We start from the raw sequence: 22,589 nt of genomic DNA, 5'->3' as shown, positions 1-22,589 counted from the left end.
AGTCCCCTACCAGCTCGGCGGCGAGCCTGGCCGGCCGTCCGGGATCGAAAAGAGCAGACACTGGGAAGTTTTGGGGGAGGGAGGGGCGGGCCTTAAAGGGACCACGACCTCTTTTCAGCGTGGAAAAAAAAAATGTGTGCGGGGAAGACCGAGGAGGCCACGAGGCCAGAAAGGAGTAGGAAGAGCACCGGACGCCGCACTCGAACTCCGCGCCTCTTCCCCAGACCCCCACCCCCGCAGGCAGAGGGTCGTCCTTCCTCTTGGTCAGCCAAGTGCCGGGTTGGTTTGTTGGGTTGCGTGGTACAGATAGCCAAACGGACTCGGGTGCAAGTGACTGACCCAAGGCGCCTGGGCGTGTCAGTGGCTGGGCAGGTTTGTCTGACGTCAAGGCAGAGGCATAGCCCGGCCCTGCAGTGCCTGTGTGGTTCTGGGGGCAGCAGTAGAGGTGGAGGTGAGGAAGGCTCCGCGGTCACGGTACCGTGTTCTGATAGGAGGCTGCTGCTTTGGGAAACTGAGTTAGCCATCCGGAGCCTCTGTTTCCCCATCCATTAGGGGCTCAGTCCTAGCACCTTCCCCAGGGTGATCGTGAGGACTGCTTGGGTGCATGGAACAAAGGGGACCTAAGAGGCTTACCCCCATTTCACAGATGACCTAAAACAAGCCCACAGAGTGCGCAGAACAGCTGGAAATTCCACAGCAGGGCCGCCTGTCAAAGAGCAAGTCACTCCCCTTAACTCTGCGCCAAGCGGCCAAGTGAAATCTGAGCTGCACAGGTTCTTGGAAACCCACACCTACCCCCTTTCTACTAGTTTTCCGCCTGGCACAAACACTGCCTTTCCTTTTATTTGTTAAATAGCCAAAGTTCACTCTTGCCTGGGGCCTTTGCCTTAGCTGATCCGCTCACCTGGATGTTCTTTCCCCACTTTGCTCCTTGTTATCTGACCTGCCTCGTCTGGGATGTCAGGTCTTGACCGTGCCAGCCTAGTTAATCTTCACACAGTTTTTGTGTGTGTTTGGGTACCAGGTATTGAACCCAGGGACACTTAACCACTGTGCCTGAGCCACACCCCCAGCATCCCCCCCATACACACACCTTTTTTTTGGAGAGGGTGTCTTGCTTAGGCCTCACTAATTGCTGAGGCTGGCCTTGAACTTGCCATCCTGCCTCAGCCTGAGTTGCTAAGATGCCAGGGATGTGCGACCTTGCCAGCTCTCCATAGTTTTAATCGTGGCTCCCCACTTAACTACCTTTTTATTCTTCTGCCATAGGACATAGGAACCTTTCCAGACTTTGGGGGCCAAAAGTAAGTTACATAACCCATTACTTTATTCTTTTCTTTTTTCTTTTTTTTTTTGTAGTGGGGATGGAACCCAGTGTAAGGTCCTTACTTAGCATCTGGACAGCAATCTTAAGTGAGAAAGGCTCACCACCCTGTCATACCAACCCAACCCTTCACTGCCTGCATTCTTTCCCGCCCAAGGGAGCATCACCAACCCCACCCTTAACTACTCACATTAGGACACGCCTGGCTCTAATCCCTGAACCTGCCCCATCAAAGTCCCAAACCCCAAGCCTGTTTTGCCTCTCTCCATCTATGGAGAGATGTGCCTTTATTTGTCACCTTGGCAAAGGGAGCCTCCCTCAACGTCTACGCAGACTCTAAACGTCTACTTCAGGCCTCCAAGCTTCTCACTGCCATTGGAACTGAAGATGGCGGCTAAGCGACCTCCTTCTCCAGTGGGCACTTCCCTCTTGACCTCTTTCCTTGTTATAGGCCTTTGGCTGATGCTCACTGCCTGCGTCTTTAGATTTATTCAAGCCAGATTCAAAGGATCTCTCCCCAAACCATGAGCCAGCTTCTGTCACAGGTCAGCATCGCCTGGCTCCTCCTGACTGTCACCATTGCCTCAGTGACACCCAGCGCCCCTAACAAGGGTCCAGATGCCGCCCCTTCCCAGCAGGAAGAGGCTACAGAAGATTGATCTATGTCCCTGTCCCTTAGGGGGCCCAAAAACAAAAATAAAGGGGGAATGTAAAGTCCTTGCTTAGCATCTGGACGGCCATCTTAATTGAGAAAGGCTCACCACCCCCTCACACCAACCCAACCCCTAACCACCCACAGTAGGACCCGCCTGGCTCTAATCCCTGAACCTGCCCCATAAAAGTCCCAAATCCCAAGCCTGTTGTCTCTCTCCATCTATGGAGAGATGGCCTTCAGCTCTGACAAGTTACCTCTCCTGTGTATCTATTTCTCGCTCACCTATCTCCTGGTTCCTCACTTTCCTTTCACCCAGGGCCGAGGCAAGCCCCCAGCACCAAGCTGTAGCCCAGCCCTTTATTTTATTTTGAGTCAGGGTCTTGCTAAGTTGCTGATAATGGCCTCAAACTTGTGATCCTCTGAGTCGCTGGGATTTAGGTGTACATTACATTTTGGATGCTTTACATTTTGTACATTGCATTTTGGTTAATGGCATGCATACCCCACAGAGGTCCCATAAGAAGGTCTTGCCTAACAATGCCAGCCATCTTCATGGTAAGTACACTGATGTTTGCATAATTCCTGGGGCCTCCCCTGCTTAAGTGAGGCTGCATTCCTCAATGACCCTCCCTGCAGGCATTCAAGCATTTAACAGTTGTTAATTGAGCCCACACCATCTGGGGCAGGTGGGTTAAAACCGTCAATGTCAACGACAGAGCTAAAATCAACACTTCGGGGATGACTTTCGATGGACAATAAATGGGGAAAACTTGTGAGATGGCGGTAACTGCTGGGAAGAAAAATGAGGCGAAAAGGACCCGGGGTTGTGTGAGGGCAGTGTGCGCTGCTCAGAGGGGTCCCTAGGGGAGGCTTCTTTGGGAAGGTGACATTGTGGATACTGGGAAAAGAGCGTTCCAAGCCCAGGGACAGCCAGTGTAAAGACCCTGAGGTGCCAATGGGCAGGGCCATGACTCCAAACCGCTCTTATGGGGCTCACCTGTGGGGCTCAAAGTGGCTGGTGCCCAAGCCCCCGGGTTACTTTGGCTATTGTCACCAGTGTGAGACACCACGATGAAGTACTGCTAGGGCTATAACTCAGTCGTAGAGCATTTGCCTCAGATGTGCTGAGCCCTGGGTTCAAGTCTCAGTACCACAAAAAAAGTTAATTAGGCAACAACAACAAAAGTTAATTTGGCAATACATGTACGTGATGCAAACATCAAACAGCAATCAAACATCAAACTTGGAATGATCAGCCTCCTTGCCTGTCCTCATTTCTCTCCCAGAGGCAGCCATTGCTACCAATCCCTGAGTGTCCTTCCAGAAATATCCTAGAAGCACAGAGCAGATTCTTGAACACATCCCCCATCACGAGAAACTTTGGGAAATGTTCCGAGAATTGCATGGTTGGGCAATTTTGTCACGTGAACGTCATGGAATGTTCTAACACAAACCTGAATGGCATGGCCACCTACACACCTAAAGTATGTGCAGTGCCTATTGGTTCTTTGTAGACCAAAGAGTGATTATGTGTGACATTGACTGTACGATACCCTTTTCCATATTTCATACAAATGTTTCTGGTCTTTGACTTTTTTTGGAGGATCATTTTGTATTTGTATATAAAGAACTGCTTCATTATTTGTTTTTTGTTTTCACTCTTAAACAATCTTATAAACCAAAGCATTACCTTAAAATTGTAACGTAATGCCTAGATATTCCCCACCCACCTTAAAAAATAAAATATTAGTGTCTTTGGGCCCTTTTCCTTGTCTCCCTTGAATTGCCTTGCCATCTCTGCACTCAAGGGGGTGACCACTAAGCCAGGCATGGCAGGGTGCACGGGTAATCCAGGGAGCTCTGGAGGCTGAGGCAGGAGGATCACCACGTTCAAAGCGAGCCTGAGCGACTTAGTAAGGCCCTAAGCAACTCTGTGAGATCCTGTCTCTAATTAAAATATAAAAAAGGGCTGGGGATGTGGCTCAGTGGTAAAGTGCCCCTGGGTTCAATCCCTGGTACCAAAAAAAGGAAAAAAAAAAAAAAAAAAGTAACCACTGTCCTGAAATTTGTCTTTATAATATACTTGCTTGGGCTGGGGATGTGGCTCAAGCGGTAGCACGCTCGTCTGGCATGCGTGCGTCCCGGGTTCGGTCCTTAGCACCACATACAAAAAAAAAACAAAGATGTTGTGTCCACTGAAAACTGAAAAATTAATATTGAAATTCTCTCTCTCTCTCTCTCTCTTTAAAAAAAAAAATAATAATAATATACTTGCTTTTCTTTATGGTTTTATTACAAACCTTTTTTTCTTTATTGTTTAATTTTTTCTGTTCAGAGATCTCATAAAATGGAATCACATTGTATTATATATAAATATGTTTATGCTTATATATAACAATAAATATAGTATATTCAATTATGAATTAAATTATCAAATATAAGTATATATTATAAATTATATAAAATTATAAATATAAGTTAAATCATTTATATATAAACATGTATTTTATGTTATATATGTATAATAACTTATTTATAATAAATAATAAAATATATTTATACGTAATATTATTTATTTCATGCAAATATACATTCATATGTTGTAAATATGTACATAAATATAAATTTTTTTCCCTCTCTTTTTTTTTGTTTGGTGCCCTAAATTGGACCCAGGGTCTCATAAATGCTGGGCATATGCTCTATATCTTAGCCCTTTTTCTTTTTGAGCATTACTTAGGCTTAAACCCAGGGGTGCTCTACCACTGAGCTACATCCCTGGCCCTTTTTATTTTTTATTTTGAGACAAGTTCTTACTAAGTTGCCAAGTCCTCAGATTTGTGATCTTCCTGCCCTGGCCTCCCCTGTGGATTACAGGTGTGGTGCCCTTGCACCTGGACTTGTTTACTGCTGAGCTACTTCCCCAGCCCGTCTTCTTTTCAATGTCTGGATAGTTTTTCTTGCAAGATGTCGCGTAATCTACTTTGTGGGTGGCCATGGGGGCTGTTACTAGGCTTTCACTATCACAAAGAGAACTTAAATGATCGGCCTGATATCTGTCTATCAGTTTTCACATTGGCAAATGTATCTGTAGGATAAATGCTGCTTCAAAGAAGAGGTACAGTTTATTTAATGAATCATATTATTGTTTATTATCACTTCTTTCTCGGTTGTTGTTTTTTTCCTGCTGTTATTTTTCAAAACTTATCTCCCCCCACCCCTGCCTTGACACTGGGGATTTGAACCCAGAGACACTGTACCACTGAGTTACAGCCCCAGTTACCATTTTTTTTTTTTCCTTTTTGGTACCACAGGTTGAGCCTGGAGGTGCTTAACCACTCAGCCACCTCTCCAGTCCTTTTTAAAATTTTTCATTTTGAAACAAGTTGGTTAGGGCGTTGGTAACTTGCTGAGGCTGGCTTTGAACTAGCAACCTCTAGTCTATCCTAGGGGTCTGCCTATTGTGGACTTTCAGTGTTCCTGGAACCCTACACTACATGACCTTTTGGGTCTGGCTTCTTTTGCTCGACATGTTCGCAAGGTCCACCACATTGTAGGATGTGTCACTATGTATTTTTTGAGGCAGGTATTGGTGATTGGATGCAGGGTGCTTTAACCACTAAGCCACAACCCATGCCCTTTTAATTTTTATTTAAGGTCTCAGTAAGTTGCTTGGTGCCTTACTAAGTTGCTGAGGCTGGCCTTGAACTTTCGATCCTCCTGCTTCAGCCTCCCAGGCGGCTGGGCTGACAGGCGTGTGCCATTGCGCCTGGCTATTTTATTATTTTTAATTTTATGGCCAAGTGATAGTGCCCTGTCGGGATATGCCATATTTTGCTATTGATCAGCTGACAATGGTCACTTCTCCACCATCTCAGCTCTCAGCTTGCTGCCTCTCTCGCAAGAGGCAACACTTGTTTTTGTTCTAGGTGATTTCCTCATCCAGGTAAATGGTCACTGGATCTCTCTGGCCTCTGTTCCCTGACCTTTCCTCTAGTGACTCTGTCCTCCCCCAGACCCTCCCTCCCACGGTCACACCTAGACCTCATCTCAGCAGCCCAGCTTTCGCAGAATCTCTGTCCCTGTATTTTGATCTCTGTCCATGACAGGTCTTCTCAATTCCTTCTCTTCAGAGGCTCGGTTCCAACAAGGCCCTGGCCTGTCACCTTGCCCCTGCTCCTCCTCCCCTCCGCCCCTCCCCACCATACTCGGCTGGCAGAACCTTGATCTTCGTTGGATCTGAGGCTCCACCTACTGCTTGCCTGCATTTGTGCAGCTGAATGGACAGAGAAAATGTTGCCACATAATTTTTAACTGGCCTCATCTTGAATCCATTTCACTCACTTTGAGGAGACCCGCAATGCTGCTCAGTGACTTTGCCCCAAGTCCCTGGTCGCGGGCCTTGGGGGTACGATATACCACACCTTCTCCTCCAACCTCCAACAGCTTCTTCCCCATCCTCACTCCCTGCAGTGACCTTCTTCCTGCTTCCTGCCAACCTCCCACCACATCTGATCCCCTTTCTTTCGCCCTCTCATTCCACCTGCCCGCCAGTGCCAGGCCGGCAGCCATGTTCCCACTGACTGATGCTGATGGTCTTATTGTTCTCTTCCACTATTCAAGAAATTGGTTCTCAATGGATTCAGAGACCCAGGAGAGAAATGTGGCAGGTCCCAAAAGCAGAAATAGCCTGGCTTCCTCCATCTCTTCCTGCTCCACTTCCTCCTCCTCCACTTCCTCCATCATTCTCTTCCTCCTCTTCCTCTTCACCTCTGCAGTTTCCAAGCAGAAATAGCTTCAAGGTCTCAAATTGAAAACTCAACCAGCACAGTGGTTTATGCCTGTAATCTACTGTGGGAGCCTGGGGAGGCTGAGGCAGGAGGATGGTGAGTTCAAAGCCAGCCTCAGCAACTTAGCAAGGCCCTAAGCAACTCAGTGAGCCCCTGTCTCTAAATAAAATACAGAAAAGGACTGGGGATGTGGCTCAGTGGTTGACTGTCCCCAGTTCAGTCCCTGGTCCCAATAAATAAATAACTAATAACTGTACAATTTGGGGGCTGAGGGCTTAGCTCAGTGGTAGGGCAGGCACTTCCCTAGCATGTGTGAGGCCCTGGGTTCCGTGCCCAGCACTGAAATTAATTAATTAAGTTGTACAATGTGAGGAGTTTTGACATATACTCCTGTAAAACTAGTGCCACATCCAGATGGCCATAAAATAATGAAGCTATCCATCACCCTAGAAGTTTCCTCCAGCCCCCTTGTAAACCCTCTGTCCCCCACCCCCTGACAGACACTCACTGACACCTCCAGACATCTGCTGATCTGCTTCCTGTCATCAGGGTGAGTTCATGTTTCCCGAATGCAGTTATACAGTGTGTACTCCATGTCTGACTTTTCCATTCAGCATAACTCTTGAAATTCATGCATGTTGAGGTCTATAAATAATTTGTTCCTTTTTACTCCCAAGTACTAGTTTATTACATGGCTATACCACAGTTTTTCAAGTCAGGTCAATTGAGGGTTTTTTTGTTGTTCTTGTTGTTTGGTTTTAATTTTTTTTGGTACTAGGGATTGAACCCAAAGGTGCTTTACCACTGGGCCACATCCCCACCCCTTATTATTTTTTATTTTGAGACAAGGTCTTGCTAAGTTGCTGAAGCTGGACTCCAACTTGTGATCCTCCTGCCTCAGCCTTCCAAATAGGTGAGATCACAGGTGTGCACCACTAGCCTGCAGTTTTAAATTTTTGATGTAGTCCAATTTTTTTCTTTTGTGGCCTATTCTTCTGAGAACTTAGCCAAGAAATTATGGCCAAAGCCAAAGTCATGAAGCTTTCTCCCTGTGATTTTCTGAACAAACTTTTCTCCTAACCCCATGCAATTCACTTAACCCTGTGACACCAGATGTGAAGGGACTTTTTTCCACACACCAACTCTGTAGTGGATACCAATGGGGTGTCCTATAATTTAACTCAATTCTGACACTATCCACCTGGGGAGAGCATCTGATCCCACAGGTTGTAGGCTCAGTACTACAAGCCAGCGCCCGCTTTGGATGCCAGTCATGAGTCCCAGGTTGTCACCTGTACTGACCAACCATGCGGGAGATTCCCATGATCCGCTCCTCAGAACTGATGGATTTGCTAGCATGGCTCACAGAAGTGAGGGAAGCAACCGACTAATTTTTTATACAGACAGTCCCCAAGTGACTGATGGTAACTTAGTATTAGATGGTAACTTTCACTTAGAATTTTTAAATTTAATTTAATTTTTTAATGCTGAGGATAAAACCCAAGGCCCCCAGCATGCTAGGCAAACACTCTACCATTGAGCTACACCCTCAGCCTGATTTTTTAATTTTATACTGGTACAAAAACTATGTGCATTCAGTAGAAACCATACGTTAAGATTTTAAAAAAAAATTTTTTTAGTTGTAGTTGGACATAATACCTTTGCTTATTTACTTATTTTTATATGGTGCTGAGGATCGAACCCAGCGCCTTGCACGTGCTAGGCAAGTGCTCTACTGCTGAGCCCCAGCCCCATACTTTAAATTTTGAATTTTGATCTTTGCCTGGACTAGCCAGGTGCAGTAAGGTGTAATCTGGGGCAGCAAGCCACAGCTCTGAGTCTGCCCCGTGACACCAGAGGAGACATCACTGATGTGTACCACTGAGCCACATCCCCAGCATATTTTGTATTTTATTTAGAGAAAGGGTCTCACTGAGTTGCTTAGGGCCTCGCTTTCGCTGAGGCTGGCTTTGAACTTCAGATCCTCCTGTCTCACCCTTCCAAGCTGCTGGGATTTTTTTTTTTTTTTGGTCAGGCTGGCTTTGAACATGCAGATCCTCCTGTCTCAGCCTCCCAAGTAGCTGGCATATGCCACTATGCTCTGCTACCCTCAAGCTTTTTAGCTTTCAAAAATGATTGCAAGGGGCTGGGGACATGGCTCAAGTGGTAGCGCGCTCGCCTGGCATGCCGGAGGCACTGGGTTCGATCCTCAGCACCACATAAAAATAAAATAAAGATATTGTGTCCACCTAAAGCTAAAAAAATAAATATTAAAAAAAATGATTGCAAGTCTGGGTGTGGTGGCACACCACTGTAATCCCAGTGGCTCAGGAGGCTGAGGCAGGAGGATCACAAGTTCCAGACCAGCCTCAGCAACTTAATGAAGTCCTAAGCAACTCAGAGAGACTCTGTCGCAAAATAAAGTAAAGGACTGGGGACTTGGAAGCAGTTAAGCATGCTTGGGTTCAGTCTGAACAAACTTTTATCAAAAAATAAAAAATATCTGGGAGGAGCTGTAAATCTAGCTCAGCAATAAAGCCCTGGGTGGCCTAGCATGTGTGAAGCCCCAGGTTCAATGCAATTGAAGTATAAAAAAAATTGTGAAATTCTTTATTTCCTGGTGCACCTTTTTTAGTTGACAACTAAATGACAGGATTTTGATCATTATAAAATGTAAAATTTTAATTTTCTAAAACCTTTTTATGTGACACATAATAATTATCCATAGTTATAGGGTACAGGGTCGTATCACAACACATGTCTATAAGGTATAATGATCTGATCAGATAACTGGCACATCTATCATCTCAAACATTTGTCATTTCTCTATGTTGGGAATATTGAAATTGAGCTATTTTGAAATATAAAATTAATTGTTGCCAATCATAGTTATCCAACTGTGCAGTAGAACATTAGAAGGGATTTCTCTTGTCCAATTTTCACCATCCTCTCTCCATCTCTTCCCCCTCTATCAAATGGAAAATCTAAGTGGCAGTGCATTTCTGGTAAGATGAATTCAGGGGGCTTTTCTTTTTTTGTGTGTGGGGGGTGGGGGTGCCAGGGATTGAACTCAGGGGCACTTAACTACTGAGCCATACCCCCAGCCCTTTTTTGTTTTTTATTTAGAGACAGGATCTCACTGAGTTGCTTAGTGCCTCACTATTGCTGAGGCTGGCTTTGAACTTGAGATCCTCCTGTCTCAGCCTCCTGAGCTGCTGGAATTACAGGCGCACACCACCGCACCCAGCTGAGAGGGCTTTTCTTAATTTTCCTTCTACCTGTGGATGAATGTCCCTGTTGCTACAAGGAGACTGAATTGAGCCTCCATTGGACTCCTATTTTTCTTTTTTATATACTATTAAATTCCAGTGACCACTGTTACAAATGAATACACTTTTGGTGGCTTAAACCAGTAGACATATGCCAGGTCCAGTGGTGCACTCCTGTAATCCCAGGGCTCTGGAGGCTGAGGCAGGAGGATCATGAGTTCAAAGCCAGCCTCAGCAACTTAGTAAGGCCCTAAGCAACTCTGTGAGATCCTGTCTCTAAATAAAAAACAAAAAAGGGCTGGGGGTATGGCTCAGTAGTTAAGTGCCCCNTGGCATAAAAACAAACAAATACTAGACATGTGTTCACTCACCATTCTGGACGTCAGAAGTCTGAAATCAGCATCTCTGAGCTGGAAGTCAAGGTGTCAGCAGGGCTGTGTTCCATCTGGAGTTCTAGAGGTGCCTTGGTCCCTTGTGCCTTTCAGCTTCTGGTGGCTACAGTATTCCCTGGCTCATGGGATCACTCCAGTCTCCAAAGACAACACCTTTATTTTATTTATTTCTATGTGGTGCTGAGGATTGAACCCAGTGCTCCACCCCTGAGCCCCAGCCCCAGCCTGAGGCCAGCACCTCTGAACTGCTCTCTGCTCTGGCTTCACACCACCCTCTCCTATTTGTTGAGATCTCCCTCTGCCTCCCTCTTTCATGGTTGCGTTTGGAGCCCACTAAAACCGTCCTAGACTCCTCCCATTTTAAGATCCTTACCATCACTGGGTGCAACGGTTGACACCTGTGATCCCAGCAGCTGGGGAGGCTGAGGCAGGAGGATCATGAGTTCAAAGCCAGCCTCAGCAACTCAATGAGACTCTGTCTCTAAATAAAATATAAAAAAGGGTAGGTGGGTACTGGGGCTGTGGCTCAGTGGTAGAGCACTCGCCTAGCATGCGTGAGGTACTGGGCTGGATCCTCAGCACCACATAAAGAAATAAATAAACAAAATAAAGGTATTGTGTTCATCTATGAATAAAAAAAGAAATTCTTCAAAAAGTGGGGGCGCAGGGGATGTGACTCAGAGTTTAAGCACCTTTGAGTTTAATCCCTGGCATAAAAACAAACAAATACTAGACATGTGTTCACTCACCATTCTGGACGTCAGAAGTCTGAAATCAGCATCTCTGAGCTGGAAGTCAAGGTGTCAGCAGGGCTGTGTTCCATCTGGAGTTCTAGAGGTGCCTTGGTCCCTTGTGCCTTTCAGCTTCTGGTGGCTACAGTATTCCCTGGCTCATGGGATCACTCCAGTCTCCAAAGACAACACCTTTATTTTATTTATTTCTATGTGGTGCTGAGGATTGAACCCAGTGCTCCACCCCTGAGCCCCAGCCCCAGCCTGAGGCCAGCACCTCTGAACTGCTCTCTGCTCTGGCTTCACACCACCCTCTCCTATTTGTTGAGATCTCCCTCTGCCTCCCTCTTTCATGGTTGCGTTTGGAGCCCACTAAAACCGTCCTAGACTCCTCCCATTTTAAGATCCTTACCATCACTGGGTGCAACGGTTGACACCTGTGATCCCAGCAGCTGGGGAGGCTGAGGCAGGAGGATTGGGAGTCCAAAGCCAGCCTCAGCAATTTAGCAGGGCCCTAAGCAACTGAGCAAGACCCTGTCTCTACATAAAATATAAAAAGGGCTGAAGATTAGAGTTGTGTGCCTCCCCATCTGGTTCAGTATGAGTTTTAAATAGCCAATAATTTCACTGGTTTTAGTTTTTTTTTTTTTTTTTCCTCTTCTTTCCTTCTCCCCCCCCACCATTGTTGTGCTAGGATGGAACCCAGGAGCCCAGGGACTGGGGAATGCCAAGAAAGCACTCGACCACTGAGCTACACCCCAGATTTTGTTTTATTTTTTATTAATGTAGTTAATAGAAATTTTAGAATTACATTCATAGTTTGTATTGTATTTCTACTGAAAAGTGCTACTCTACGGGGACAGAAGACAATTAACACAAAAAGTGAGTATATTGTGTTCTATGGTAGAAATAACCCAGGGGTGCTTAACCACTGAGCCACATCCCCAGCCCTTTTTAAAAATATTTTATGTAGAGACAGGGTCTCACTGAGTTGCTTAGGGCCTTGCTAAGTTGCTGAGGCTGGCTTTAAACTCTTGATCCTCCTGTGTCAGCCTCCTGAGCTGCTGGATTTACAGATGTGCACCACCATGCGTGGATTATATGGTACATCTTGAGGAAAAAAAAATAAAGAAAAAAAATTGTCGTTGCTGTATCAAATCACCACAATCTCAATGACTTGAACAAGTTTATTATTTTATAGCTCTCTAGGTCAGAAGTCCAGAACAAAAGCCGAGTTCCTTCTGAAGTCCCAGGGGACAATCCATGCCTTGTATTTTAACTTCTGGAGTGTCCGCCTTGGTGTCCACATCACTCTGATTTCTATTGGCATCCTTGCTCCTCTGACTCTCCCTCTACCTTTTTTTTTTTTTTTTTTTTTGGAGCTGGGATTGAACCCAGGGCCTTGTGCATGCGAGGTAAGCACTCTGCCAACTGGGCTATTTCCCAGGCCCCTGTCTCCCTCTTATAGGGACCCTTGAGCCAGCACACCGCTAACCTTCTCACATCTGTCCTTGATGTGAGCACACCTGTGATGTGTTAGGTAGCATATTCACAGATTGGGGGGGATTAGGTTGAAACATCCTTCTGGGGTGTCATTATTTTGCCTATCACCGAGTCAGGTGGGAGTAGACATGGTTCTACAGAGGGCTGTCAGGGAGAGCCTCCCTGAGGTGACATCTGCGTGAGGACCTGGAGGGGAGACAGGGTACACTGCGGATATTAGGGAAGGGCACTCCAGGAAGCAGGAACAGCTCTTGCCCAGGCCCTGAGGTGGCCATTCCCTTTTCCTGGGAACCCTTCTGTCTTGCTGTCCCTAATCCGCGCACTGTCCCAGCCGCCTTTGTATCTTGCTTGAGGAGTAGAGAGGGTCTGAGACGGCTAATCATCAGTGGCCCCTGGCACAGTAGCGACTGCCCATGGCTCCTCAAATGGCAGGTTGGCCTGTGGGGGTGCAGGGAGCCTGAGTCAGAAGGAAAACAGGTCCCACTCCCGCCTCCTCCCGCATCCCAGACTGGCGGTCACCTGAGCTCCAAGTGGGTTCTGTCCGTGCAGCGTGCGCCTGCGGTGCCACTGGCGAAGGGAGTCACGGGCCTCGGAGCTGAGCCCCTGGGGTGCGCGGCCCGCGTCAGGCTGGTAGTGGGCGATGTGGTGCAGCGCCCCAAACCACGTGGTCAGGTAGTACCCGGCTGGGGACGAGAAGGGGCGGTCAGCGCGGCTCTCTGGGTTTCCGGTCACCCGCCTTTCCTGCTGAGCAGGAGGAGTGTATCTGGGCCTTGGTGTTCTGGAGGTGGGGACTCACCCTCTCCCCGTAGCTCGTCCGGATCCAAGAGCTCCATTAGAAACTCCACGTCCAGCTGTGTCTCCCCAATGTGCGGACTCCAGATCAGCTCCTCGGTCAAGGCCGGCAGGAAGGCGTCGGCCCCCTGGGGTTCTGGGAAAGCCAGAGGACAGGTCCTGAGGTGGCGGGGGCTGTGGAGACATCTGCCATCCGATCCCCAGGACCGCGAGACCTGGCTGCCACCCCACCTTGTCCAGTATGCAAACGCCTCCTACCAGGACCGCCACCCTCTGCCACCCTCTTCTTCGACGTGCGCACAGGTGCATCCTACCTGGCTCCCCCAGCCCTCAAGCCACTGCACTCCCAGTTAGACGCCCACGGCTCCTTTACTCCTTTACCTTGGTTGTCGCCGCCCGCCAGGCCCNGTGTGGATGCGGTTCCGCAGGGAGGGGGCGGGGCTTGGACCCTCAAGCCCCGCCCCCTGAGCACCTGGAGGCCCCGCCCCCACCCGCAGGGCTATTTGCCGCCGCCTCAGTCGCCTTAGTTCCTGGGCGCGGAGCGTGCGGAGTTGCGTCCACAGTGCAGGCTTCAGCGGCTCCAGCACCGCCCGGCAAACGGCCGTCTCCACAGCGGGACCTGCGGGGCGTGGGGCGAGTGAGGACAGGCCACCCAGTTGATCCACTATGGCAGGCCGTTACCCCTCCCTAGCTTCTGGTCACCCACAGGGTAGATAGAGGTGTGAACACGTGCCTGGGACAAAGCGTAGGGCTGTCCACGCACGTGTGAGACGGTGCGTGGGGTGCACAGGTTCTTTTATTTATTTGCTTTTTATTTAGAGACAGGGTCCCACTGAGTTGCTTAGCGCCTCGCTTTTGCTGAGGCTGGCTTTGAACTCGCGATCCTCCTTCCTCAGCCTCCCCAGCTAGGAGGGCACCACCCCGCCCGGTTGGTGAACGGGTTGTGACTTGCAGGAAGGGGCAGCGAGTGGAGAGGAAACAGGTGTGCGCACCGATCAGGAGAAAGAAGGTGGATTCGAACACATAGGTAGGGCCAAGTGAATGCGCACCTGAGGCCGTGGGGGTTCCCTTCCAGCCCTCCCCATTACCAAGATCCTCGTCCTTCTGGGGGCCCCCCAGGCCCCTGTTCCCAAAGACGGCTCTGACGTCGGGGTCTTTTGACAAGTGATCCTGGAGGTCAGTAAGGAGGTGCCGCACATCCTGCAGCAGCTCGGTAGCCGGGTCTCCTGGCCTGTGGGAACCCACGCAATCCGAGGTGAGGCGGGCCCGGAAGCCCCGGTACTGCCTGGCCACGTAGCTGCTCCGCGCCCTGGCCAGAGCTCGGACGTGGACAGTGAGCACATCCTCCGGGGCTTCCACGTCATCCTTGTAGGGGTCGTTGTCCTCATCCTCCTCCTCCAGACTGGCCAGAGCCGGCCCAGGAGGGCGCACCTCTGGGCTGAGCGGCCCTTCCACCCAGGAGACCCGGTGCTGGACGGGGTTCCTGGTGGCTGGAAGTGAGGAGAGGGTTGGGTTCCACAGAGCAGCGGGAGCAGCGCCCTCATCTCTCCCAGGGCCCCAGCTCACCTGGATCATGCCTCTGGGCAGTCTCTGGCTCTGTTGTTTGGGGGTTCTGCTCTGTTCCCCAGCTTCCATGAGTCTCCAGGTAGAGCTGGTTCACCACAGAGAGCACCCTCCCTGAGGGGTCACCTTGTACCCTGCCAACCTGCACAGAATCTGGAGACCAGCACAAGTAGGTATCCCAGGTGTCTCGGGGTGAACCCTGGTCCCTTCAGAGCACCAGGAGACTTAGTCCTAGCCTTCATCACTCTAGACCAAGAATGGAATGCCGCTGGGTCCCTCCTTTTCCAATTCTGTCCTCTGTTAGGACTCAGGAGTCCAGGATCCTATCTCTGCCTCCCTAAAGGACCCCCAAATCTAGGCCTACAGCTCTCTCTGATCCCTGGCGTTGTCCTCCTTCAAACCCAGTGATCTGGTCCCTCAAGTCCAGTCCCTGTGGAGTAGTGGGCCAGCAAGGCCACCCGCCCTTCTTTACCTTTGTGTTTCTCTCCGGGCGCCAGAGTAGAAGAGGGCAGGAGCAGTGTTTTAGGCAAAACATCCCTGAGAAAAGAGAAGAGAACTACAGTGTCCATCTTAAGGACAGTCCCCCTGAGCCCCTATGATGGGTGACCGGTACCTGCTAGCTGATAAGAAGGCCAGGAGGTGGGGCAGGTCTGGCATGCAGAGGTTGGAGGTCTCCAGGGACACACCTGGGGGCAGGAATTAGTAGGGATGAGAACAAAGAAAAAAAGAAAAAAAAAAAAAAAAAAAGCAACAAAACTGGAGGGTTGGCAGATTCGTCTCTCCTGGGACTCTCTACCACCATCCCTGCAATCTACCCCCACTGCAGAGGCCTTCAGAACAGGGACATTTCCATTCCTTAGAGTCCCCATCTTTTCCTCCCTCTTGATTCTTGCATCCCGCTGATGCCACCAAATAGGATTCAGTCATCAGACAAATATTTAGGAGACAAATTCACTGGCTTCCTGTCTCCTGTGGTGCATTTTCAGTGCTATGAACAAAACAGAGTGATTAAAATGACTGGGACCATCTTAGCTCTGGTGGTCAACAAAGGTTACATTTCTGCAGTGGCCCAAAGGACGGAAACTAAGTCCACTCCAGGAAGACCCAAAGCAAACAAAGGCCCTGCAGCGGGAACACTTACCATGCTCAAAGGTCAGGGCATGGTGGGAACAGAGTGCAGGAGGGGCATTAACGAAGAGGTTTCCATCACACAGCATCTTGTAGGCCGCGATGAGAGGCTTAGATTTGTATCTAAGTATGTTGGGTGGTATTGGCAGGGTTGGAGGAAGGGCTGTGCAAAGTGCGAGTGATGTCTGGGAAGACCACCCTGGTAGCTGTGCTCAGAGTGGATTTCAGCAAGACCAGAGCGGGGACTACCGCAATGATCCTGGCAACAGGTGATGGGGGCTCAGACTTAGGTGTCAGGGTCAGGCAGGGTGGGGCCGACTTAGGAGATATTCTGGAATGAAAGATGACAGATCCTGGGGATACATTTGGACTGGAAACCACAGGTAGGTGCCTCACCTCCAGGCAATTTCTGGATCCTGTAGGTGTTGACTTCTCCTGGTGAAGGTCCTGTCTTCAACACCAGGACTTGGCTGGGGTCATGTCCCGTGACCAGGAAACTCTGGGGGCGGGGTGGAGGCAAAGGTCAACTTGACAAGCGTATCTGTAGATATAAACTCTCCCCCTACTCTGAGTTCCATGTGGGTGAGACTGGTTCCCCCAAGCCTCAGGACGTGGGACCGTGACTGCTCTCTGCCTACTTTTTGGTTCAGGGCATGTGACCAAGCTTAGCCAGTGGACGTCTTCCACGGGAATTTTGCTGGAGCACTTTGGAAAACCTCTCTCTCTCTCTCTCTCTCTCTCTCAATGCTGGGGATAGAAACCAGGGCCTTGCGCAGGTTAGGGAGCATGCTACCCCTGAAACACATCTTTAGCTCAAAAGATCTCTTTTTACACTGGGGTTGCTAAGTTGCTGAGTTGGTGGGATAGATTCCTGGTCTGGGGACTTTGTCACCATCTTTGCCACCACAAAGACAGTGTCCTCCTGAGGAGGAAGATGTGATAGACCCTGTTAGTTGTCCTTTCCAAATCTAGCCCATATTCCTCGTAGAACTCCTTGTTCAATGCATCAGCATGCCGAGCCACAGGAAAGGGCGAATGATCTGATTGGAGTGGCTCTTAGCTTTGACCGTATAACTCCCAGGTGAGCTTGTCCCCCCCTTACCCCCTGCTCCCCCAGCAGTGACTGAACTCGGGGCCTCGTGTATGCTGGGCAAGGGCTCTACCACTGAGCTATCGCCCCCGCCCTCCAGGTGAGCTTTTATTTATTTATTTATCAGTACCAGGGATTGAACCCAGGGGCACTTTACCACCAACCCACATCCTCCCCAGCTGTTTTTTCTTTCTTTCTTTCTTTCTTTCTTTCTTTTTTTTTTTTTTTGAATTAGGGTCTCACTAAGTTGCTGAGGCTGGCTTTGAACTCGTAATCCCCCCGCCTCAGCTTCCTGAGCCACTGGGATTGCAGGCGTGTGCCACTGCACCCGGCCAGGTAGATTTTTTAAATATTGCCATCTGGACCCAACCCAGGTATTCTACCTTTGCTTTTCCTGGTCAAAAAGGGAAAAAGAAAGATACAGACACATCTGGGAACTCCTTTCTTCCTGCCTGGAAGACATGTGGGCTGGGCCTGGGGAATCATGGGGGAAGTCCTAAAGAATTGCAGAGCAGCTGGCCTTGATGTCACTGAGCTGCTGGCCCAGAGTGGCAGCTGCCTTTCTAGTTATGTTGAGGGATAAATGTCTGTTGAAGCCACCATAGACTGAGCCTTTGTTACAGACCCAAACACCCAGAGTTTCCACCGTTGAAAGCAAAGCCAAGAAATGGGAGGAGGAGAAAGCCATAGGTTGTCTGAGGCTCAGAATCCAGACCTTCCAGAAGATACTTTTACTTCTGGGTTTTTTCGTTTCTCACAACCAACAGGGTCCTGCCTGGTGGTCCCAAGTGTCATGGGAGGGTCCTCAGCTCTGAGACTCACCCCTAGTGGCCACAGCTCCACCAGGGCCTTCGCATCATTGGCATCCAATTCAGGGACCTGCCACACACCACGCGTCCTCTGCAGGCGAAGAAGTGGGGTGCCGAGGACCCCTAGAGGAGTCTTGCCTGCTCCATTTGCCTGTGGCAGGACCAGCCCATGATGTACGGAGTCCAGGAGGTCAGGGATCAGAAGTGGGCAGTGTGACATGGAGCTGGGTCAAAGGTGCAGACAGGGGCAGCCTAGGGACAAAGGATCAGAGACGGGGCTCAGGGTCTCATGGGGATAGAAGATAGAAGGGATTTATAGGTTTGGGGGCCAGAGATGGAGACCTTGGCCCTGGCAGCCCTCACCTCTCCCCCTGGTGGGAGCCGTGGAGGCCATGTCTGGCCAGACCACCTTCAGGGTATGGGAAGCCAGTGAGCCATGGCCTGGACTCTGACAGGGAGGGAGATATGGCTCAAGGCTGCTCCCCACCAGTATAGCAGGGACCCTGACCATTCAGAAAGGACTCCAGTGACCACTAACTCCAGTGCCCCAGGTTTTAATTCTTTAATTGCTGGATGGTGGAGAAATCTGGGGATCCCAGAGAAAGGCTAGTGTCATTGGTGTGGGGAGAAGACCCACAACAGAAGCTATTTGCCAGGTGGTTGGGAATATGCCAAGATTTTCTCAACTACTATAGCCGTGAAAATGTGGACTGACTGAATGTGGACCTTGCCAAAACCCAGGGTCTGAAAGAGGTCTCTGTCCCTAATGCAGCGACATTTGTCCAATGTAAGACCATGTGTCCTCTTCTCCCTTCTCAGACTATGGAGGGGCCCTACAATATTTTTTTCTGAACCTTTTCTCTCTTTTTTCGTACCAGGGATTGAAACCAGGGGCACTTAACCACTGAGCTACATCCCCAGCCCTTTCTTTGTATTTTGTTTGGGGACAGGTCTCCCTGAGTTGCTTAAGGCCTCTAAGTTGCTAAGGCTGGCTTTGAACTTTAGATCCTCCTGCCTCAACCTCCCGAGCTGCCGGGATTACAGGCATGCGCCACCAGGCCCGGCTCAACATTTTCTTGTAAAAATTTTCAAACCTACAGAAAATCTCAAAAGATTTTAAAAATGTTTTAGTGCATCTGAATGCCCACTGCGGGGATCCACTGTGAACATTTACCCCTATTTGCCTTATTACACATCTGCTTCTTAAGCCATTAATCCCTCCATCAGACCCCAGCAGTTTTTTTTTTTTTTTTTCTTTCAGTACAGGGGATTGAACCAAGGAGCTACATCCCAGGCCCTTTTAATTAATTTATTTTTTATACATTTATTTTATTTATTCACTTTTTATGTGGTGCTGAGGATCAAACCCAGTGCCTCACATATGCTAGGCAAGCGCTCTACCTCTGAGCCACAACCCCAGCCCCCTGGCCCTTTTGAGACAGGTTCTCACTAAGTTGCTGAGGCTGGCCTTGAACTTGTAATCCTCCTGCCTCAGCCTCCCAAGTGCCTGGGATTACAGGCATGTGTCACTGTGCCCAGCTAGACCCCAGGTACAGAGTCCAAAAGGGCTTATCCCTCAGAAGAGCACTTTTGAGTATTTCCCTGTAGCAGTTCCAGGAACAGGAAAGGAGAAAACATCACTGAGCTCAGGCCTAGAGTTAGGTGCCGGTGCCCCAGGGAGGGTGATGAGCACGAGGGCCCTGCTGAGGATTCCCTTCCCATCTGAGGTGGTGTGTGACAGACAACCAGCAGCTAGGAGAATGAATCGACCCACTGACCCAGAGCCCAGGTTAGGAAGGAGGCGGGCAGGGGCAGGTGTGTGCGGGGTCCAGTAGACAGCAGAGAGGATGAGGCCAGGAGGCGGTGTCCCCTGGGAGGGGGAGGATGTGGGTGGTGGAGGCCAAGGTCGGGTGGGGGCAGCTGGGGTGCAGATGCCAGATGCTGGGTCCCTGGGGGCCCTACCTGTTTCCGACGGGATGCCTGGGGTAGCAGGAAGTGAAAGTGTCCTCTAGAGAGGAAGCTGAGCAGGCAGGGGGAAGAGGCGGGGCTGGGGGTATCTGAAATCAACCTTCCCCCCTCTTTCCGGGGGCTCAGGGCTTAGGAGACCGGACACTGAAGGAAGGGACTCTGACAGGTTTGGAGGCCAGAGCTCAAAGTCAGGAGGCCCATCCACCCTTAGGGTCCCCTCCTGGCACCCCTCGCTGTTCCTCTGAAGAGCCTGGAGAAGTCTGTGTCCTTAGTGGCTCAGGATCTCACCCCACCCGCTGGCTGCTTCAAGTACCCCCAGAAAGGAACACAGAGACCAGACAGCTGACGATTAGTTGGTTTTGGTTTTTTAATTTGTCTCCAAACAAACAACATCCTCTGCCCATCCCCACGTGGGCAGTGGGTCCCAACGGGAGGGGGCCCAGCACCTACTTTGGGAGTTGGAGGCGGAGACCCAGGAGCCCTGTCAGGCTCAGAGCCTCCCCAACCACAGTGGGAGCTGTACTGGGAGGGCCACACCCTGGTCTCGGGTAGGTTGGGTTTGATGTACTTGGCCACAGGTCCCTGAAGCAGTAGAGAGTGAGGGCCCTTGGCCCCCTTCGGTGACAGTTAGAAGTCTGGGGGCACCCCTGGCCTCCTGGGAGCAGTTAGAGGTTAGGGAAGGCTGCTCCCTAGAGGTCCTGGGCTGTTAGGTCAGGCTGCTTAGGCTTTGGCTTTAAGGGGATGTTAGAGATTTGCTGGGATAAAGTGGGGTGTGGCTAGGACCCCAGTTTTAGGAGGGAGTCGTTAGGAGACTGAGGGGGCGTACGGCTCTCCCCAGAAAAGAGCTGTGAGTTAGAGGGGCCAGTGCTGCTTGGGCCTCTGCTGTCCCAGAGGGTCTGGGTGTCCTGCCTGCGAGTCGGGGCTGTCACGAGGGCTTTCCCGGCTCTGCGGTCCTGGCCTCGTCCTTGGTAGGAGGTGGGGACCTCCTGGGGGAAGCTACGGTGTTGGGGTTGGGGGCCCCTGACCCAGACTGGGCATCTATGCTGGCGTGCTCCCTCCGAACGAGGTCCTCCAGCTCTTTCTGCAGGGCAGAGTTGGCAGAAGTCAGAGGTCACCACATGCCAGAGGGTCAGAGGACGCGTGGGTTGGGTGGGGTCCAAGGACTGGGAGCAGGGTAGGCTGGGGTCCCCCAGCCCCTCACCTTCCATCCGAGGAGGTCAGCGAGGGCCAGGCAGCCCTGGTCACAGTCACCCAGCCAGGCCACGTCCCTGCAGTGCGGGCAGGACAGTCAGCGGTGGCCGAGGCCAAGGCCTCTGCTGGTTCTTGTGGGTCCCTGGGCCTTCTGCCTCCCTCCCCCGGCACTGTCCCTTGCGGGCTGGCGCCCCGCCGGCCTCACCTGTAGGCCTTCTTGGAGTCGAAGTCCATGCCTCTTCCCAGGCCCATCATCATGCCCAGGAAGGGGTCCGTCTGCAGGGGAGGGGAGACTGAGGGCACAGCCCCGGGGCCAGGTGCCTGGGCGGTGTCCCAGCTCTGGGATTTGGGTCAAGTGACTGGGCCTCTCTGGGACAGTCCTGGCACCCGGGGGAGGGCTGCAGCGCCACACACCCTGCCCTGCCCGCAGGCGCTGCCGCCACGGATTCAACTGACTGGGTCGAAAAAGGTTTTTAAAAACTGCGTCTCCACCGGACACGTCCAGTCCCATTTTCTTGTCGTTATTCCCTAAACAACAGCCCCCAGCAGCGCTCCCCAGCGCTGACACGGTGACGCGTTCTAAGACACCTGAGAGGACGGAAAGTGCCCAGGGACGAGCGCAGGCCCTGGGCAAACCCTTACCACTCTACATAAGGACTCGAACCTCCTTGGATTCTGGTAACCCAGGGGGTCCTGGAACAGTCCCCCTGGGGTGCTGGGGACAACTGTCCATGCTGGGAACAGTATGTAGCCCATGGGATGCTTACTCAGGCCTGGCAGCTGTGTCCCCTGTCAGTCAGGGCGATACCCCTCCCCGGGAGGGCACGAGGCCCAGCTGGGGTTCCCCGAAGGCAGCAGCTGCCGGAGCGAGGCCACCCCAGGAAACAGCTGGGGAGGTGGGGCAGCCCCGCCTGCGCTGGCCTGTCGCCACAGTCGCAGGCCCTGGGCCTGGCTTCGCGCATCCCCTGGGCCTGACTCTTGGGTCCCAGGAAGCACTTCACTCCTCTTTTGTGGCTTTAGCAGGTTTGAGGTGGGCTCTGTCACTTGCTTGAAAGGGTCCCGAGTGACCCAGAGCCCTGTGGAGTCAGGGCAGCTTGGAACGTGACCGCTCCAATTCTTGACTCCTGAGTCCGAGCTGAGCAGCCCCAAGGCCTGGGACTCCCCAGCTGGAATTCTCTCGGGGACCTGTCCCCTCCTTCTCAGAAAGCCAGCGGGAGGGAGGCCCGCAGCACGGGAGGAGGGGAGGAAGGGCGACCGGCACCCACCTGGCCCGTCTTCTCCTTGTTGATGAGCAGGCGTGGGGTGGAGAGGGGTGCCCTGGGGGCGGAGGGGTGGTCAGGCTCTGTCCTGGCCCGTCCCCGGCCGTCCCCCCACCTGACCCCCACCT

The 22,589-nt window shown here is 51.0% G+C and overlaps 3 protein-coding genes across 4 annotated transcripts in view; all 3 read right to left on the bottom strand.

Moving 5' to 3' along the window:
- Hnrnpl (heterogeneous nuclear ribonucleoprotein L) overlaps positions 1-161 on the bottom strand; it is a 14,297-nt gene extending 14,136 nt beyond the window's left edge. The window contains exon 1 of one of the 2 annotated variants that reach the window (XM_015496887.2): positions 11-161. The gene's annotated coding sequence lies outside the window, so the exon portion shown is untranslated. The remainder of the gene's footprint in view (positions 1-10) is intronic. The other variant, XM_015496888.2, reaches the window with a different exon arrangement.
- Positions 162-12,331: 12,170 nt separating this feature from the next.
- Rinl (Ras and Rab interactor like) lies at positions 12,332-20,111 on the bottom strand. The gene is made up of 12 exons (XM_048791250.1): positions 20,006-20,111; positions 18,057-18,295; positions 16,541-16,643; positions 15,630-15,702; positions 15,489-15,553; positions 15,020-15,169; positions 14,542-14,943; positions 13,835-14,072; positions 13,768-13,771; positions 13,458-13,707; positions 13,181-13,344; positions 12,332-13,099 (listed from the first exon to the last, which is right to left on the bottom strand). The coding sequence occupies exons 2-12, from the start codon at positions 18,261-18,263 to the stop codon at positions 13,037-13,039; spliced, it is 1,719 nt and encodes a 572-aa protein (XP_048647207.1). The 5' UTR covers positions 18,264-18,295; positions 20,006-20,111; the 3' UTR covers positions 12,332-13,036.
- Positions 20,112-20,360: 249 nt separating this feature from the next.
- The window catches only part of Sirt2 (sirtuin 2), a 5,499-nt gene continuing 3,270 nt past the window's right edge, over positions 20,361-22,589 (bottom strand). The window contains exons 5-8 of the mRNA XM_015496883.2: positions 22,468-22,519; positions 21,408-21,478; positions 21,213-21,279; positions 20,361-21,092 (exon numbers count right to left, since the gene is read on the bottom strand). Of these exons, the coding sequence (XP_015352369.1) occupies positions 20,937-21,092; positions 21,213-21,279; positions 21,408-21,478; positions 22,468-22,519 (346 nt within the window). The 3' untranslated portion in view covers positions 20,361-20,936. The remainder of the gene's footprint in view (positions 21,093-21,212; positions 21,280-21,407; positions 21,479-22,467; positions 22,520-22,589) is intronic.

This window comes from Marmota marmota, unplaced genomic scaffold, assembly GCF_001458135.2.
Source record: "Marmota marmota marmota unplaced genomic scaffold, marMar, whole genome shotgun sequence".
Taxonomy (NCBI): domain Eukaryota; kingdom Metazoa; phylum Chordata; class Mammalia; order Rodentia; family Sciuridae; genus Marmota; species Marmota marmota.
Note: the sequence above shows the minus strand (reverse complement) of the source record. Positions and strands in the feature narration are given on the sequence as shown.